General features: G+C 41.9%; 1 protein-coding gene across 1 annotated transcript; it reads left to right on the top strand.

Annotated features, from left to right (window-relative positions):
* The first annotated feature begins 2 nt into the window (after nt 1-2).
* eea1 (early endosome antigen 1) lies at nt 3-18,790 on the top strand. Its single transcript, XM_018664279.2, is given in 33 exon segments — nt 3-162; nt 3,389-3,466; nt 3,580-3,692; nt 3,805-3,859; nt 3,958-4,023; nt 4,156-4,186; nt 4,271-4,375; nt 4,673-4,794; nt 5,440-5,595; nt 6,602-6,616; nt 6,920-7,036; nt 8,473-8,811; nt 9,172-9,321; nt 9,607-9,726; nt 9,938-9,973; nt 9,975-10,142; nt 10,385-10,585; nt 10,727-10,840; nt 10,982-11,137; nt 11,321-11,460; nt 11,593-11,689; nt 11,691-11,924; nt 12,020-12,028; nt 12,030-12,122; nt 12,213-12,407; nt 12,590-12,772; nt 12,885-13,070; nt 13,154-13,285; nt 13,691-13,876; nt 13,964-14,202; nt 15,441-15,561; nt 15,682-15,780; nt 15,890-18,790. Coding segments are annotated over 33 exon segments (4,203 nt in total). The 5' UTR covers nt 3-138; the 3' UTR covers nt 16,013-18,790.
* Nucleotides 18,791-18,997: the final 207 nt, after the last annotated feature.

Consider the following 18,997-nt stretch of genomic DNA (forward strand, 5'->3'; position numbering starts at 1 on the left):
CTGCTCAACCATCCTCTCCATGACCCGCCCATTCGCCGCTGCTCCCTGAGCTTGGTCAGGTGTTCGTTGTACAGCTACGTAAGTCTTGTATTTGGAAAACTGATTGGATTTTGTGTCCGGACAAACACAGTCGAGGCCATGCTCAGACGGATACTTCAAATGGTAAGCTTCTGGGGCGACAAAGTCAGCCGTTTCGCTTTTGTTTGGTTAAACCGAGTCGTTTTCCTTGGGAGACACGGGGCCTATCCTTGTCTGTTTTCATGGTGGGATGCACGTTTTTAAACGCAGTGTGTCGCGGGTGGGCGGGGTTCTTATTTTTAGCTAGCGGGAGTTCCTCGATTGGAAAAATCTCACTACTCAGTCAGATCGTAGTGAACATATCAAGCGCTCCTTACGTGGGGTTCGCACAGCTAGCCATTAAATGCTAACATGGTTCGTTTGATTGATGCTACCCTTAACAGGGAATGTAGCACATTGGCAACTGGGTATATAACGCACCAGCAAATTAAGTTAAGGTGTCCACCTCGCCAGGGTTAGGCCGAATAAAGAATAAGTTAGCTAGCTAAAGACCTTATTCACTGAGTCGTTTAATTTTCGTGGTTTCCGTTAGCTAGCTATGTTATAGCGCTGGATTAATTCATCGTCCTGTTATCACATGCTAACGCTGACGTTAGCCACAGATTGGGAAGTCCTCTGTCAGCAGGCTCACCGCAATATGTAAATAAAAACACACGTTTTAATTAACTGGCCTCCTACTTATAACAGTAGTTAGCTGATTGTTTTACCAGCTTGTCACTAAAGTTACAGGTGGGAGTAAGATAGGATAGCTGCTTAGCCTAGCTTCTATCGTAGGACTACATTTTCCACAGTGCATTGCTAGCTGCATCATAGTGTACACTTTGAAGTCTCGGCCTGATAACCAGGAAAATCCATCTTTGAACACTTTGCATTTAGGTCAGGGTCAGTCAGACTGGTAGCTGTTACCTCAAAGGGATTTGACTGCAGACGTTTAGGAGGATAAATCTATATTAACGTTTTATGATAAGAGCTACTGTTTTGGTCCGTTATCTCTTTACATAAATCTATATCGACTCCTACTGTAGCCTGTTAAATTAATTATTCACACCGTGTAGTTAACAACACTGATATTATCATGGGCTTAGGGTCATTTTATGGGAACAAACACTCCTCCACCACATTGCCAAAATAATAATTACAATGCATTTTATTACTGTATCATGTCGGAGCTACTCTCTTACCTTTGAGCAACAACTACTTGTCTATACAGCACTGATGAAAACGATTTCAATATGTTTTCAAATGTAGGCCTAAAGGTATAGCAGGTAGACTAAAACCATGTTGTCAACCTGTTACAGTAATATGATAAATCTCTAAAAATAGAAAAACTCACATTTATGCATAAGACACATGCTTAAGTAGATGTAGTAGGGAATTTGCCTATTTTATTGTCTTCTGGTTGTTCATGTTTTTTTTTTATTTCAGTAAATCAGTCTATTGTTGGTTTATATTTGTTGTTTGTTTGTTGGAGGTAAGTTTTTCCATGATGCAAACATTCAGCCGACAATGAGGTGTTTATCAACCCTACAGTAGGCTCTGAGATGACTGGTTCAAAGTGCTAAAGGTTCCCCTCCCAACACACACAGACAGACAGACAGATATACACACACACATACATACACATACACACATACACATATTTTGACCTAGTTTATTCATGCAGACTGTCACCAGCCCAAACAAATCCTTTTTGTGAATGGCTCACCAATGGCACATCCTCTCCATGTGTTTGTGCTTCAGGCCAGTGGACTGAGCTGACTTCTGATGAACATATCCCAACCTTCCCCTGAACTGTATAGACAGTTGTTCTTTATTTTTTTCTCTCTTGCTGTGCCTGGGTTGTTTAATATGACCTGGCCAATTGCCCATTGCATGACCACACAGTTTTGAAGGGCTGCAGAAAACACTCAAAGGCAAAGACTACCCAGTGAATTGCAGCATATTAATTTTCAAAGTCACCAAGTTGAACTGGAACCTGAGGTTAAATGCACAATCATCTAGAGGGTCCAGCAGTTTGCTTGCTAAAACTATATTGAACCTTTCTAAAATATTTAGAGTCAGGTAAAAAAGTTTCAAGCAGTGAATATTCCTGTCACAAAGTCAGCTATAAAAAATGGAAAAAGATATGATATGGCTGTAAATCAAGCACTACTCAACACCAGTGAGGGAGACCACAGGCCTGTGGACACACAGATGGGAGACACCGTGCATACTTTTGCCTGGGTGCTTTATCAGTTGCAGCTTTGTGGCTGCTCGAAGAAAACAAAACAAAACAAAAAAAACACATATGACATCTGGCTCACTGTTTGCATCTGGAGGCTGAAACAAAGCGAAACCAAGTTGTGTGGTCCTATGAAATCAACATTGAGGTTTCTGGCCATCATACTCAACACTGTGTTTGATGTCAGCCAGACACCTCAAATCCCCAGTCCCACATCATCCCTACCATAAAGCAGGGTGGTGGCACCATCATGCTGTGGGGGTCCCTGCTTGAGGCCCTGAAGTGGCTGTGAAGGAATAAACAATTAACAATCCAGCAGTTGCACCTGGAAGAAATTGTCTTTTTCATATAAGATGACAGTCCCAAACATAAAGCCACAACAATGTAAGTGTCGTGGAGCAGCCAAATCAGAGACCAGACCTCATTCCAGTTGAGGATTTGTAGCTGTTGTCCACTGACAATCTACATGCAGCTTGACAGATTTTGAGCAGTTGCACGAATATCCCCGTACACTTAGGGCCCTAATCTCCACCAACAGGGTCATCATATGATTATTTTGGTGTTGTTTATTGTCAGTAAAGCTTGATTACATTCACTATCATTCAGAGTTGTAAAACTGTGAAACCTGAAAAAGTCAAGGGGATAAATACTTTTTATAGACAGTGTACAGCAACCAAAAGAACTTTTATCTGCACATAGTGTTATTAAGATACAACTGTCTTAAGTAAACATGCTTTGAGAAGTATACAAAAATCTTGTGCAAAATTTAAGTCCGATAAGTCACATCCAGCATAGTTGCTTTTGAGACGTGAGCCAGGACTGCCTCTTTTCTGGGAAAGCCCAGTGCTCTTCAGTGACATTATATATTGTTCACTTGATCCAACTTTTACCCAGTTGCAAACATTGTAAACAATACAAGTACAGGACACAAGCATAGTGTGTTGATTTACTAAAATGATGATTTAAAAATCATTAAAAAAAGGATAACAATCTGTTCTCTTAATTGCTTCTCAGGTCATTAAATGTGTATATGGGATATTAAGTGCATGTATACATTCAAACTAATCAAGTCCATTTTCTACTCTCCAGACCCCTGGGAAGGGAGGCTCCCAGAATGCAGAGTCAGAACAGCCCAGCACAGACCTCAATCATGATCAGACGTCTGAGGTAACGTGAATGTTTTTTTGTATATTGATAACTTTTTCTAACCTGCAAACCAAGGTACAGTATTGAAGTTATTGTCACATGGTTGTTTGTGATGGTGGGTTTCTGTTTTTCAGGGCTTCATCTGTCCTCAGTGCATGAAGTCTCACAACTCTGCAGAGGAGCTGTTCAAGCACTATGAGCTGTTCCATGATACCGGAGACCTCCCTGCTCATGTGGCCCCCACTCGGTGAGACTGATAATAACATTGCATACAGTAAATTATGACAGAGTCTGACATTGTGGTGCACTGATAGAAGTTAACTTTATATGTTTATTCATTCACTCTGTTCTCCTTTTAGGGAAGACCTTACGATGCTCCGGCAAGAGGTTCAGGACCTGCATGCTTCTCTCAAGGTATAAGCTGAGTTTCTGAACTGTGGCTGTTACAGATGTGTGTAAATTGTTGGTTAATACAAAGACTTGACTGTATGTGTGTGTTTTCACCTTATTAGGAGGAAAGGTGGTTCTCTGGAGAGCTCAAGAAGGAGTTAGACAAAGTCCAAGGACAACTGAAGCAAGTAATTCCCTCAAGATATTTAACATATATCTTTATGAAGAGTTGGCTCTCTGAATATGAAACTGTTTCATAAAGCATGATGGTGGTGCTTACCCTTACTGTGCATGTTCCTCTCTGTCCATTGTTTTCGCAGAATGATGGGCAGATGAGCTCAGAGGATTCAGGTCAGTGACATTATATTAAAAGAGTACCTTTGACAAAGATATAAAAATGTCATTCGCTAATATGTGGTGCTTTTTTTTCGTCAGTCCTTGAAAGGAAGTTGAATGAAGCTGAGACAGAAAAGTTCAACATCAAGCAGATGAAAGACCTATTTGAGCAGAAGGCCGCCCAGCTGGCCACAGAGATAGTAGGTTAGTGTTGGGCTGGGAAACTGGAAGGCCAGTGTCTGCATCATTTAACAACACTGAAGTACTCTTTTACTCTGTTAAGCTCAATCCACCCATTGTGTTTTTATCCAGTCTTGCATAAGCTGTTGTTCATTATTCAGCGTTTGGTTTTACAGCCTGAAGGCACAGGCTTTGCATTTTACACAGTGATAACATTTTCCTTAAGTCAGTTTGAGTAAATGTGACGACAGGTGAGGTATATGTGTTGCTTTAATTTGAATATGATTAAATGGGATATTTTTGAATTGTTGAATCCGACAGACTTAAAATCCCGCTACGATGAGGAGAAGAGCCTAAGAGAGGCTGCTGACCAGAGGCTTTCCAAATTGACTGAACAACTGCAGAAAGAGAAACAGGAGAATGAGAGACTCCAAACAGAGCTGGTACAACACACACTTCAGTTTCTATTGGTATCTGTTCTCTTTTCACCAGGCTTGACAGACATACTTTGTAGTTTGTATAGATCTTCTATGAATGTTGTGCTTTGGATCTTGAAAGAATAACATTGAATCGACACCATGAAATCAGTTTGGCTCTGAGCTGTGTGTTGGAAGAATCAACACAGCTCCTACCCAGACAGTCCCCTCATCGTTGTCATAGAAACGTGAAACAGAACTTTACTTAAAGAATTTATATCAAAGAGCTAAAGTGTACTTTAAACTAGAGATGTGTGGTTGTATTTAAGGATATAATTAGCCACAGTGACCTGTTATCTGATCTGAAATGTTCTTAAATATTCAGTGGTATAAAAAGGCTTTACACAAATATAAGTTTAGTGCTGAAAAGAGACACCCCCTGTTGATGTCTCCTGTTTATACTTCATTAAAGTGGGCTTGGATTTATTGGGATGGAGGTACAGCGCCTCATTGTTGCCATTGCCCAGATTTGTCTGGAGGCTTTCATATACACCTCAGTCATTTCTAAGGACACCGATATTTGATTTATCTCCATAACAAAGCGTCTTTTGCTCAGCTTTCCCCCGCCCAGTCTCCGTGTCTTCAACACAGTGCCTCTGCTCTGCCCCCTAGCTGCAGCGCCCAGGTGTGGAGGATGTGGAGGTCCTGCAGAAAGAGCTGGTGCAGGTACAGACTTTGATGGACCGTATGACTCGTGAGAGGGAGGAGGAGTCTGAACGCCTCAAAAACCACTACGAGCAGCTGCAGGCTAATTACACTACCTCAGAGGTGAGGAAGGCAAATTGTCTAATGTCTCGAACGTCTAATGTAGTTCTGCTGATGTGTTGGAACATTCTTGGTCTGAATTTTACATTTCACAAGTTCATAAACATGCACATTGATTCCCCCAGTTTACATAATCTACACCATTGTGTTGCTGATCAAAAATATAGTTTAGTTCTAATTTTACCCCCTTTCCATTTCACCACTCGTTTACTCAGACCACCCACTACACATTTGAAATGATCTTTAGATTCTTATTCAAAGCTAGCTATGAAATGACTTATGTTTGGATGTGCTGTCATCATGTCATATCAGATGGCTTTGTGCCTAATTCTTATTAAATGATGTCTGGTGAATAATTCAGCTTGATTTCCTGCATTTTTGATCCCAGAATGAGAGTATTTATAGGGCTCTGTCAGGCAGCTCCAGGCTCTAAAGCTCTCTCTCTGCACATTTCTGTTAATTATCCTGGAGCACAGATTAATATTTTTATACACTAAAAAACCATATTGTGAACATATTTGAAAATTGTCTGGTTTTTGATTACACAACATCTCTCAGTCATAATTAACAGGTTGCTTTGGTACAGTTTCCTGAAACAGTATCTGACTTTAATTGAGTTTTAAGTTCCATGTATGAGTGTATAATTTATGCAGTTAGTAGCTGGTCTTTAGGTCAGCCAGGGAAATGTCAAAATTACATTAAAAAAAAGTTGACAGTTAACGTTACATTCAGGTTCATGCATTGTCTGCCCCTGCAACAGTACACAGCAGTAAATACACGATCCCCTCTTTGTGTGAAATATTCTGCCTAATCCTGTGATAGTAAGATGTCATAATAAGTTGGATTAAAATGATGTTCATTCACTTTCTGAGCCCAGCAGCTCTGTGTTACAGACTCGCCTCTCACTGTTATATGGTGACTTACCTTTGTCCACGTCTCTCTCTCCCTCCCCTCCTTCTTCTGCTTCTTATTTAATGTATCCCTCTCCAACACTTACTCTTTCTTCAAGATTCATAAACTAGAGGTAAAATACGTCGTTTCAACTTGGCCCCAGATTTACTGTCATTTCTTGAGTTTTGCTTACGTTTGAAAAGTTTTTCAGAGATTGATTTTTTTAAACAGTGTGTTAACTCTTTGTGTTAACTCTGTCTTATGTTTTTGTTGGGTTTTTGTGTGACTCTAGCCTGATTGTTACTAATCCATATTGTTTTATTTTATTTAATTTTTTCCTTCTATGTCAGTCCTTCACAGTGGTGCTTCCGTTCCTTGATTATACTCTAAAATTTCTTGCTAAAAGAGTCTAATGTGCCTGTTTGTTGTATTACAGATGACCATATCCCAACTAAAAGCAGAGCTGGAGAAGGGTCCTCAAGAAGCAGCTGTCTACACACAACAGATCCACGAGCTGCAGAGCAATCTGAATAATTTGCAGCAGCTAAGCCAGGTAACACACGCACACTCTCACACCTCCAGAACAGAACCAGACAGCTACGTTTATTATTGTCATGTGACAGTTTTATGATTCTTAACAGATTACAGCAGGCACAAACATGTTTGCCGTATCATCTGTTGCACAATATACAAGATTGTGTTGGATTTTAACATCAGAAATGTTACCAAGCCACACCAGCTGCCCCTTAAGTGCAGAGCACACCATCTCACTTTCTGTAAACTTTCCTCTGTTGCTCAGCATCAGACTTTATTACAATGCCCTGCTGTCACCAGCCATCTCTGGCAACCTAGACATGTTGATAAAAATCACACGCAGCACTATAATTAAACCAGTGGGGGGGGGGGACTCTGCCATGCCAGCTTTGTCACTTGGGGTGAAATACAAATACAGGTAACTGCGCTGGTGCAATGGGAACTGGGGAATGGTTCTGTGTTCCTGCCAGAGATTAAATCCTCCCTCATCGCCCACATACATCAATGCCCTCCCTGCCAAGTAAGTTTCCGGGTAAGAGGGGGATTACAGAAATGGATCTCCAGCGCAATGACCCCACCCCACACCTCTCCTGGAAACTGGATACCCCGAGACCTGATACAGATAGTTATCCCATGAGAATAGAGACAAAAATGATGGGGCAGACAGTGAGACACAGAGGATCAGGACTAAGAACAGACAGGTGATCAACCAACGGGGATTTCGTGAGGTCTGTAACTCCAGAATTAGAGAGGAGAGACACAGCAGGGAGCTGTGACAGTGACACAAGAGAAGGACGATGACAAGGCTGTGAGAACGAGGAGAGAGGGGAAAAAAACAAAGTCTCTGCAGAGGGTCGTTAATGTTGGACAGCTGCTGTGGTGGCATTCAGAAGTTTATGGGATGCCTGTGAAGTCCAGGTGACTTGTCACACCCCCTAGTTAGCAGCACACTGTACTATTAACAACATTTTGTTCTTTATCACCTTGTTGCCAAGTTTACTGTCAGAGCTTAGATCAGGGCCAGTGCTGTACACATACCACAGTATTTCAAGTCCTCTGTCATAAAACCTCCTCAGAGATGCCATACCTCACTTTACTTTTGACTCTTGACAGACTGTTCTTTTCATAGCTTATATTCATGCCTCGGTGCAGCTCCTATCACACTAACTGTTTAATTTAGAAATGTACTAATTACCAATGGTTCATGTTTTAGTGTGGCTTAATTAATGACTCAAACCATTCCTTATTTACTTTTCAAATGGTGTTGATCATTATCCTTTTATATGAGACATTGCTCTTTCAAGGGACATTAGAATGTTATTTAATTTTACTATATTTAGTTTTTGTTATTTGTTTCCTGGCTATCAAGCCTATTCAGACACATCTTTCACCCCCATGATTCCAATACCAGTGCTCATCAGACCCTTGCTGTCTTTGTATCTTCTTCTCTCACAGAGCCTGTCTGAAAAGCTGGTGCGTAAAGAGAAGGAGCACCAGGAACTGGAGCAGTGTCTGGGAGCTGAGAAAACTGCCAAGAAGGGAGTCCAAGACAGCCTGAGAGAGAGAGAACTGGAGGTCCAAGAGCTCCAGGCTCGGGCCACAGGGGCTGAGGCCTCCCTGCAGAAGACCCAGACGGAGCTCGGAGAAAGGACTGAGGAGGTGGCAAAGCTAAAGAGAGAGATGGCGGAGCTTGAGGTGAAGCATGCGGAGCTGAAGGTTGAGAGGAAACAGCTGGAACAGCAACGGGAAGAAAAGGAGAGCCAGGGTGCTCAGCAGCAGACTGAGATCAGTCAGGTGAGAGAGACTGACAGAGACACTCACAGACTACTGCATGCAGTACAACATGACAAATGATATGAAAAGGATTTTTATGTTTGCTTAGAAGTTTCAGTTTGAGTTGTAGTTTTTCACCCACAATGGCAGAGACCCATGCAAACCTGTTTTTGCATAAAATCGCTTATGGATGAAGCAGAAGAAAATTTCAAAATAGCAGGATTACCAAGGAAAGAAAACATTATAACTTATGCACAAATATCATACAGTTATGTTAGAAAAGGACTCCAGGCATCAACCTTCTTGATCAAAGTAGCTGCTGTATTTCTTGCTGTTTGTTCTCCATCTTAAGCGTCACCCCTGTCTCTGTACTCTTCCTAGCTGCACGCCAAACTGCTGGAGGCGGAGAGGCAGCTGGGTGAGGTGCAAGGTCGTCTGAAAGAACAGAGGCAGCTGTCCGGGGAGAAACTAAAAGACCGCGAGCAGCAAGCAGCCGACCTGCAGCTCAAACTCTCCCGTGCAGAAGAACAGGTAGGCATTAAATGAAACTTTAATGATCACTGCGGGGAAAATGAATTAATGCGTCAGAACATCTGCCTTGTAAGATATAATGTACACTGTAAGATATGCTAATGTAGTTTAGGTTTATTTATTTTGCTATCTGAAAAGCAGAGTGATTAAAACACTGGAGAATCAAAGAGCTGTCTACAGTACAGTAATACACAAAATGACCATGAAAACAACATTGCTTTTAGCTTTATGGTAAAAAAAAAACAAACAAAAAAACCCCAAAACAAATGTGGTTTTCATTTTCAGTTAAAGGAGGGTGCCAGTAAGAACACAGACCTGCAGCACCAGCTGGAGAAAGCCAAGCAGCAGCACCAGGAGCTGCAGGCGCTGCAGCAAAACACCAACGGCAAACTCAGAGAGGCACAGGTACCGTTCACAAGAAAAACCCTCACATTTGAGGCATTGCTAACAATAGTGGTGAGCATGAGAGTTACCACTGAAGAGAAGCTATACTGTACAGAGGATTTTGACTTGGAATGATATGTGACATAGTCTTATACAAAGTAAATAAATAAAACTACCTGTCAAAACACCTGATGTAACCTTTCTCCTATGTCGGTTTTTCCTCATGCTATAGAATGACCTGGAGCAGGTGTTGCGTCAGATTGGGGATAAAGGACCAAAAGATCCAGAACCTGGAGGCTCTGCTGCAGAAGAGTAAAGACATTGTAAGCCAGCTGGAAGCAGAGAGGGAAGACTTATGTGCCAAGATCCAGGCTGGGGAGGGAGAGACAGCTGTCCTTAACCAGCTAAAAGAGAAAAACCACGCTCTACAGGAACAGGTGAATGAAAACACAAAACACACTCACTCACAGGTTCACGCCTATGTTGCAGTCACTTTCTTGTAGTGCAGATGTGACAGAAGACAACAAAAGATACATGCAAAACCCACACAACATTGAGAATGTACTGTCACAACTAATGAACTAACACCATATACGAAAGTCTTCAACACTGGTCTAAAACAATTATGACAGAATAATTTTTCAGCTTATGGCCTTTTGCGTATACGTGGATCTTAAAGGTGACACAGTTGACCGACAAGCTGAAGAACCAGTCGGAGAGCAACAAGCAAGCCCAGGATAACCTACACGAACAGGTCCAGGAGCAGAAGACTCTGCTGCGCTCAGCCCAGGACAGAGCCCACACCCTGGAGACCTCAGTCACTGAGCTCACCACCCAGCTCACAGACAGCAAGGAGAAAGTAGCTCAGTTAGACACCCAGGTAAGCATGTCTGTGTAGTATGTGTTGATTATGATATAGTGGTGTCATTGATTATGTTTCATTAACCGTAAAATCTGTTTTCAAAAGCTGATCCAAATGCAATGTGAGAATAACAGCTTTCGTTGGTCTGTTTTCCTGCAGCTGAAGGCAAAGACAGAGATGTTGCTGTCTGCCGAGGCAGCCAAAGCTGCACAGAAGGCCAACCTGGAGAATAGCCTGGAGACTGCTCAACATGCACTGCAGGACAAGCAGCAGGTGAGCTTCCTCTTTCTGCAGCTGATGAGCTCTGCACTTTCCTGTGTAATGTGCCATATGTCTTCCACTCCTTCACTTCACTCACTCCTTAACCTCTCTGTACTCCTCTTATCTCTCCTTCTCTCTTGCTGTCTTGTGTAGGAGCTGAATAAAGTTCAGAAGAAGGTGGAGGAGCAGGCCCAAAGGCTCAAGGAGCGGCAAGAACAGTGCACACAGCTGGAAACCAGTCTGAAGGAATGCAAAGACAAACTACTGGCCTCAGAACAGCGTGTAGAGCAGCTGGAGGGGCTCAGTAAGGTGTGTGTCTTTAGTGTGTCAGATAGAGCATGATGACTACACATACTACATCATATGTGCACAATGTGATCATCTTGTAGTCATCTTTAGGTTCATTTTCAGCCTAAATTCTTTTTGTTACTAATGCCTTAGTATGCTTAAATGTTTTTCCTTAAAAGTGAATCTGGTGTTTTAAATTGACAGAAATTGGAGTCTCAGGTCGGGGAGTTGCAGGCTACAAGAGATCAGGTGCAGCAGGAAGTAGAGAAGCTGCAGAAAGAAGGGTCAGAGGTTAAGCGGAAAGCTAAGGAGCTGCAGCGCTCGCTGGAAAAAGAGAAAGCAGGGTGAGATAAAGCGTCACAGTGTTGTAGTGTGCTGGTTTTGATGAATATATGATAAATACTTTCAAGTGATTTTTTGTTTGTTCCACTATATTTTAATAATGTAATTCTAATACATATTGTTCCTCTTTTAAGGGCTACAACACTACAAGAGGAGTTAAAGAAAAAAGCAGCTGCTTTGAGTGACATCCAGCAGCAAATGGAGCACAGTGAGCAGGATAAAGCTGCTCTGAAAGATGAATCTGGACAAGGTGACCCAGGAGGGAAACACTCGGCATGCAGAGCTGGACAGGAAAGCTCAGAGTCTGGCAGCAGACTTGCAAAAAGCCCAACAGGAGAAAGAAGCTCAAAGGAAGGAACTTGTCTCTACTCAGGAGAGCCTAGGAAAGGCTAATAAGGCACTGAAAGAGAGTCAGAGTCAGCTGGACACAGAGAGGAAGAGCCATAAGTCAGCCATGGAGGAGAAGGTGGGTTCAGCTCAGACAAATTCAATATTTTTTCTTCTATTTTATGGTTTACAACATCAGGACATTCACCAACATTAATCTGTCTCAATCCTCAGGATAAGTCCAACTGAGAAGGCCCGACAGGAGCTGCTTAAGAATAATGAGACGATCACCAAGGCAATGAAAGAATCTAAAGAGCAGTTGGAGCAGATGAAAGAGGTTTCTAAAGTTTCTAAAAAAATGGAATATCAAACACTATTGTTTTGAATGAATCACATGAGGAACTGTTCTGTGTCTACAAATTATCAGGCAGAGAAAAAGCTGAAAGGGCAGCTGACCTCATTGGAGCAGCAGCACTCAAAGACTCAGGGGGCACTGAAGGAAAAGGAGAATGAGGTAGAGAAGCTGCAGACACAACTGAAGACAACCCAGGGGTCCTTTGAAGAGGAGATGAAGAAACTGAAGGGCCAATTGACAGAGCTGCAGGAAGTCAATGCCAAGAAAGTAAGTAGCAGTTTATTTTACTGTTTATTGCAGACAACTGTTATCTCACCTAACCACATAGCTACTGCACCTTTTAAACAAGCCTGTATTTTCCACAGGCTTGTTGTGCTGTGATTACCATCTTAAAACCTCTGTAGCTGCGTATTTGTTGAGAAATGTGTGTATTTGACTCTTATCTTCAGGCAGAGGAGGAGAGTAAGTTGAGCGGTCAGGTGTCAGGGCTCAGCCAGGAACTGGCCTCTGAAAAGAGTCGAACAGCAGAGCTGCAGAAGGCCTTGGAGCAAAGTCAGGAAAGTCTCAGTAAGCTTCAGTCTGACTTCTATGGCAAAGAGTCTGAAGTTTCTGCACTGCGTCAAGACCTCAAGGTATGTCAACACAGAGACTGATAACGGCTTGACAGATTTGTCTGTGAATTTGATATTTTTGTACATTTTTTTGAGCTATTCTCAGTGACTTTCGACCTTTATCTGGCTGTAGGCATCAGAGGAGAAGCTCAGCTTAGCCCAGGAGGAGCTGGCTGCTAATCGAACCCATCAGACAGGTTTAGAAGCTCAGATCCAGGAAATGAAGACAAGCCGCAGCTCACTAGAGCAGGAGCTCACCAGACGGGCCCAGAAGAGCCAACAGCAGGAACAAGCACTGAAGGAGCTACAGAAGCAACAGGTCAGACAAACAGATTAACACACATGCACACTTGACTTGATGAGATTAAGTTAATATATTCTAAAGTGTATCTGCTCACCCAGAATCACGTTAAGGAGGAGCTGGAGAAGGAAAAGAGCAAAGTGGAGGAGCTGAACAAAGCCAAGAGTGTCCTGGAAAAGAATAATGGCAAATTAACCTCTGAGTTAAAAGCACTAACAGAGAAGAGTGAGAAGGTCAGTTACAACATGTTTCTTTTAATTTGAGGGAGAAGAGAGGCTTAAATTCAAACTGCACTTCAGAAAAATCCTCAATAGTCTAACTGTTAAATCCTGGGATACTGTAGACAATGACCACCATTTTATGTCTTCATACTGACATGACCTGCTTCCCATGCTTGTGTCTTACATAAACTGCTTAACTTTGGGTCACTGCAGGTCATCAGGGCCACATTCTTCAGTTATAACTAAGCATGCTTGAGTTGACAATTTTTCATGAGCCTGGATTTTTCAGGTCTTCAAAGCTGTCTTAAAATTGATCTGAAGCCATTGTCAGAGCAATAACTTCCCAACTTCCCAAAACAGCTGAAGCTGTCTCATTTTTTTGTTCATGCTTATGGTTACTTATCTGTTGCTTTTCAGGAGCTGGGAGAGTTACGGGAAGCCAAACAGCTGTTGATCCAGCAGAAACTGGAGTTGCAGGGGCAGGTGGAGGCGGCACAGGGTGCACTAGAGCAGGAGCAGAAAGAGCACCAGGCCACCAGGGACAGCAGGAGCCAGAGAGAGGAGCAGCTTCTTGCCCAAACCAAGGATGTCCAGGATCAGCTGGTAGACTCTCTAAATTTAAGTTCAAATGTAATTCGCTCCCTCTCATGATTTCATTTTAATGATACGATTAAACGTTTCTTTCTAAAGGTGGCAGAGAAACGAGCGAGAGAGGAGCAAGTGAAGCACAGAGAGGAGGCTGAAGCGAAGCTGGGCGCACAGGTGACGGCTCTGAATGAAAACGTGGCCACGCTGAAGAGAGAGTGGCAGGGCAGCCAGCGGAGAGTCGGTGAACTGGAGAAGCAGACGGATGAGCTGAGAGGAGAGATAGCTGTGCTGGAGGCCACTGTCCAGAACAACCAGGACGAGAGACGGGCTCTTTTGGAAAGGTGCGTTGATATTGTCTCCTCTGACTAGCCTGTCACCCTGCACATAATGCCTCCTATGAATACAATTAAAAGGCTTTTGAATGTGCATCAAAACTCACTGAAGTGTGTGGTAAGTAACAAGCAGCAGCAAGAAAATGTCACAGAGGGAACGCTTTCATTCCCTGTGTCTGAGTTGGTGACGTGGGTCACTTCCATCCACACCCACCACCACCGCAGTCAACAAGGTTTTCTCATGTTGAGCTTTTAAAGAACAAGGTTTTCCAGTGTAACTTAAGTTCCTTTAAAACAAGCTTGCCGTCAGTTCCAAGAAAAAAAACAATAAGACAGTGTGAACTGACTAAAAGCTTCTCTATTAAAAGACTGACTACATTATAACATTATCACCCTGAGCTGTTGAACATTGCTTCGGGGAAGTTTTGCCCACATTTCTCTCACAGCTTTGAATTCACCCATTTATAATCTTCAATTTTTAAAGAACTTAATTTGCCTGTGCATAAGAAATGATAATGAAATGTGAAATAGATTATATATTAGGCCTATAAAGGGTGTTGTATGTACCACACACACACAAAGAGAGAGGGTCATCCATTAGCTTGTAAAGAGCAAATATACAGCATAATACAGCAAATATAGGGAATTAAAGAATTTAAAAATCTGTCTTAAATATTTTATTGTAATAGTTACATTGCTGTCAGATGAAATTCATGGGGAAAAAACTGGTTAGAGGACCCGCTGTACTGAATAAAACTGACTGTGTGTACATGCTGTGAAAGCACCTGATTTTCCAGTGAATAACTGCTGACACACCTCTGTTTCAAAGACACTCCACCCTGTTCACATACAGTAGCTGTCAGGGATGTGTGTCATTGATGAGCTATCTATGAAAACATTCATTAACTTAGCACTGTTAGTTACTGAATATTAAGGTTATTTAAATTTGACATATGTGCTAGTGCTTCCTGCTTAAGTGAATGGGTGTAATGTGATCAGTTGAAATTGAATTGAAATGAGGCAAAAACACCTGTTAACAGCTAAGCACTGTGGTAGCACTGAGCTGTGGTGAATAAAAATCACCCAGAGGACATCATCATTATTCCCCAAGCACTGTGCTTTTAAAGTATTAATTAACAAAGCTATTATGCAGCCGGCCAAGTAGTACTGGTGATACGAAATTCTCATGAGCTGCTAATTAGCATGAGCGCACACAAATCGTCAACAGCTCTGTGGTTGTGTTTCAGGTGTGTGAAGGGCGAGGGTGAGATAGAGAAACTGCAGGCCAAGGTGGTGGAGCTGAGGAGGAAGCTGGACGATACAACAGCAGCCATGCAGGAGCTGGGCAGAGAGAACCAGTCGCTCCAGGTCAGTCGCAAAACATCAGGAGTGATAATCTTTACAAAAATGTCTGGCAGTGATGTGCAACGCTTGTCAATAGTTTCTTTGCTCTGAATGCTCTGTTGCTTTTTCTGTCTGTGCTTTTAGATCAAGCAGTCACAGAGTCTGACCAGGAAGTGGGCTGAGGATCATGAAGTGCAGAACTGCATGGCCTGTGGGAAAGGTTTTACCGTCACCGTCAGGAAGGTTAGTATAAGTTTTCTTCTCTTTATTTTTTTCTTTATAAAACCAACAGTACATAATGTTTGTTTTCTCTGTTGCCTTGTGTCTCTCCTCCTCCTCTATGAATATCCAGCACCATTGCAGACATTGTGGAAACATTTTCTGTGCCGAGTGTTCATCGAAGAACGCCCTCACGCCGTCCTCTAAAAAGCCAGTACGAGTGTGTGAGACGTGCTTCGAGGAGCTCCAAGGCTGATTTCCCTCTTTATCCCTTTACCTAACCCCTGACACCCTCACTTCCTCACACCCCATTCCTCTCCCTTACTCCAACAGGCAGAAGGCGTGTCTTTGTCGTATTTAATGTGCACTATAAAGGACAGACCCGGTGCAAAGACCCCCACCTGCATGTGACTCGTGGCTCTGCAGAGGGAAATAGACAGACAGACGCCAGAGCCAAGTGACAGGGAACAGGGTGGGATCGGTTGGGATTGTCTGTATCTGTTTCTGTGCCTTTGCTACTCCTGTGGACTGCCAGAGAGCGAGACAGTGAGAACTAAGCACCATCCATCTCTTTGAGTTCATGTTCACATCTCCATTTTTGTTTGGCTTCATTAGCAACTGCAAGGTGGCTGCTTTTGTTCATTGTGAAATGTTTGCTGTCTGTTGTCAGGAGGTGCGAGGTCAGTGTGACACTGCAAGAATGAATGGGGAAGTAAATATTGTGATAGTGATGTTGAAAATCACTGCTGCCCTACAAAGGTAAATACAGGTAACTACATTGTCCCAAAAAAATCTGTAAATGCCCAATGTAACATATTTTCTGTGTATAACTCAACATATACAACAGTCTGATCACTAACAAAAAAATGATGAATAAATCTAGCTTTTTATAGCAAGAAAGTTAAGTAATATGTAAGAACAAAAATATTTTTGTAAAATTTTTCAGTTGAACTGACAGGCTATATTTAATGTATGTAATGCAGATATTACTTTTGAACACAAAGGTGTTTCTCAAAGGGTTTTCAACTGTCAACAGTTCATTTACCCCACAACAAGGCAGCCAAAACCTGATAGTTTATCAGCTGACGTTTTGCTTTGATGTTTGTGGACAGGGTTTCATATATATGCATTATATTCTGTTAATTCACATTGGCAAAGATCGCTAGGATCCTTTTGTTAACATTGTGTTGTATAGTATAACAGCAAAAGGGAAGATATCGCGGCTTGAGATTTTTCTTTGAGCAAAATGGGGTAATTTTTTTCTTTCTTGGATTATACACGTCCAACTGTAAAAACAACAGTTGTAGCTTAAAAAATATAATCAATTTACGCACCAGCGTTTTTCTGTACAAAACTTGAGGTTAAAATAGTTACTGCATGTTTCCTTTGTGTGGCAGCGTGTTTGTGAATTTGTCGAAATTGATGTTTTCAGCCTATTTCATGACCAAAGAATGTCTGCAGCAGGAACACAGGCCAGATGAAAGCCCTGAGTTTGTTTTCATATTTCAGTATTTTTCTAATCGTCTCCTTTTGAAAGCTTGAAAGTTTTAAATCACAGGGTCTGATATTTTTATCTTGAACACAGCACGTATGACGATCTGAGAGGCTTTTTTTTTTTTAACGTACAGTCAGTTTTTGCTGTGTCACATTTCTCTTTGTGTGTTAATTTCTACAAATTGTGGTGCTTTCTGCAGACTGGTGATGCAGTCATTGAAGGTGCCTGTATGTTTATTTTTTAATGTTTTTTTCCCTGCTGCTTGTCTCATCCACACAACAGCAGTGACTACTGCTCAAGCTGTATGTGTGTTTGTTTGTGTGCATGTGTGCGTGCGTGAGTGCTCTGCTCTGAAGCAGTAACCGTGGCTGTGTGTGATGTTGCTGTAACAGAGTGTGTGTGTCTGTGTGTTTTTAGTGTTTAGGCCTGCTGTGCTTGTCTGCTGAGATGCACTGTGCGAATGTCGGCCGCTCAGAGCCTCACATTGTGCGGGGATGTCGGTGCTGCTTTCAGGTGCAGTGGTTACTGTCGGTTCTCTGTCCAACCTGCCTGAAGCTGAGAACACTGTAAAAGTTAATTCCTGCTTTGTTTAATTTATAATTGTTGACAGATATCGGTAAGATCTCTTGTTCAATTGTTGAGCAGCGACAGCCAGGTGACAATGCAGGCTGCTCTGGCATTTTGCAACAAGCAGCTTGTTTAAGACTTAGGCTTACCAAACTAACTCTAAATGCTCATATTCCTATTCCAAAAGAATGTCCATCTCAGTTGCAAACTCTAAAAAACACCTCTTTTTGCGTTGCATTGGTTTTTTGTTATGTCTACCTCAGATTGGCACAGGAAAAGCACTATTTCTTAACCTTAGACGTCACAAATGGTGTATTATTGCCTGCATTTGATCAAGCATTTGTGATTGATCTGTCAAGTTGTACAGTCCCTGAAACCTAGAGAGATGATTTGCACCTTATTTTACTGTGGGCTCATCTGAATGAGAACCCACCCACAAACATAGGACCACCAACTTTATACAGGCTTCAGCATTTCTAGCTCCAATTACCTGCTCATTAATATGAAGTCAGTCATAATTATCTTTGTAAATGTTTGTAATGAAAGAGAAAAAGGAAATATATAACACTTGTGGATGTAGAAACATGACAACAGTGAAACTGTGTGTGGATTCATCAGTGTCTTACTCATTTTTACAAAATGGCACCACAGTCCTGTGCACACTGAATTGTGGCTTGCTCCATGTTGCTCAGTTATCATGCATGATGACTTAACTGGCCTGTGGCTCACACGTTTTCTTCATGTTTAGAGTCATCATATCTGGTGGTGGTTGTGAAGGTGTGCCTTAGGCCAACATTGTGTACATCACTGCTCACCATTAGTGGTGATGTGCACTGTATTTTACCAGAGTCAGGGTGACTTCATTTCGCCTGAAGGGATGAGAGAAATAATGTAATTTCTGTTCACATGCACCAGTTGATTTTCTAATTCATTGTCATGACAAACCTAAATAAAACCTACAGTATGTTTCTATTTTCATGTGATGTTTTTGGTTACACTGCAAGAATTACTCTTACAGCCATTTAAAGTTTGACAATTTATAAAGTACAAAACACATTTAGAAATGAGCTAATTGTAGCAACCATATTCATCAATAAGCCTTATCTTCCTGGAGTAAAAAAAAAAAAAAAATCCACCAAGCAAAACCTTAAATTTGAGGTTCAAAATATATTGTCAACC

This window comes from Lates calcarifer, linkage group LG10 (genome assembly GCF_001640805.2).
Source record: "Lates calcarifer isolate ASB-BC8 linkage group LG10, TLL_Latcal_v3, whole genome shotgun sequence".
NCBI lineage: Eukaryota > Metazoa > Chordata > Actinopteri > Centropomidae > Lates > Lates calcarifer.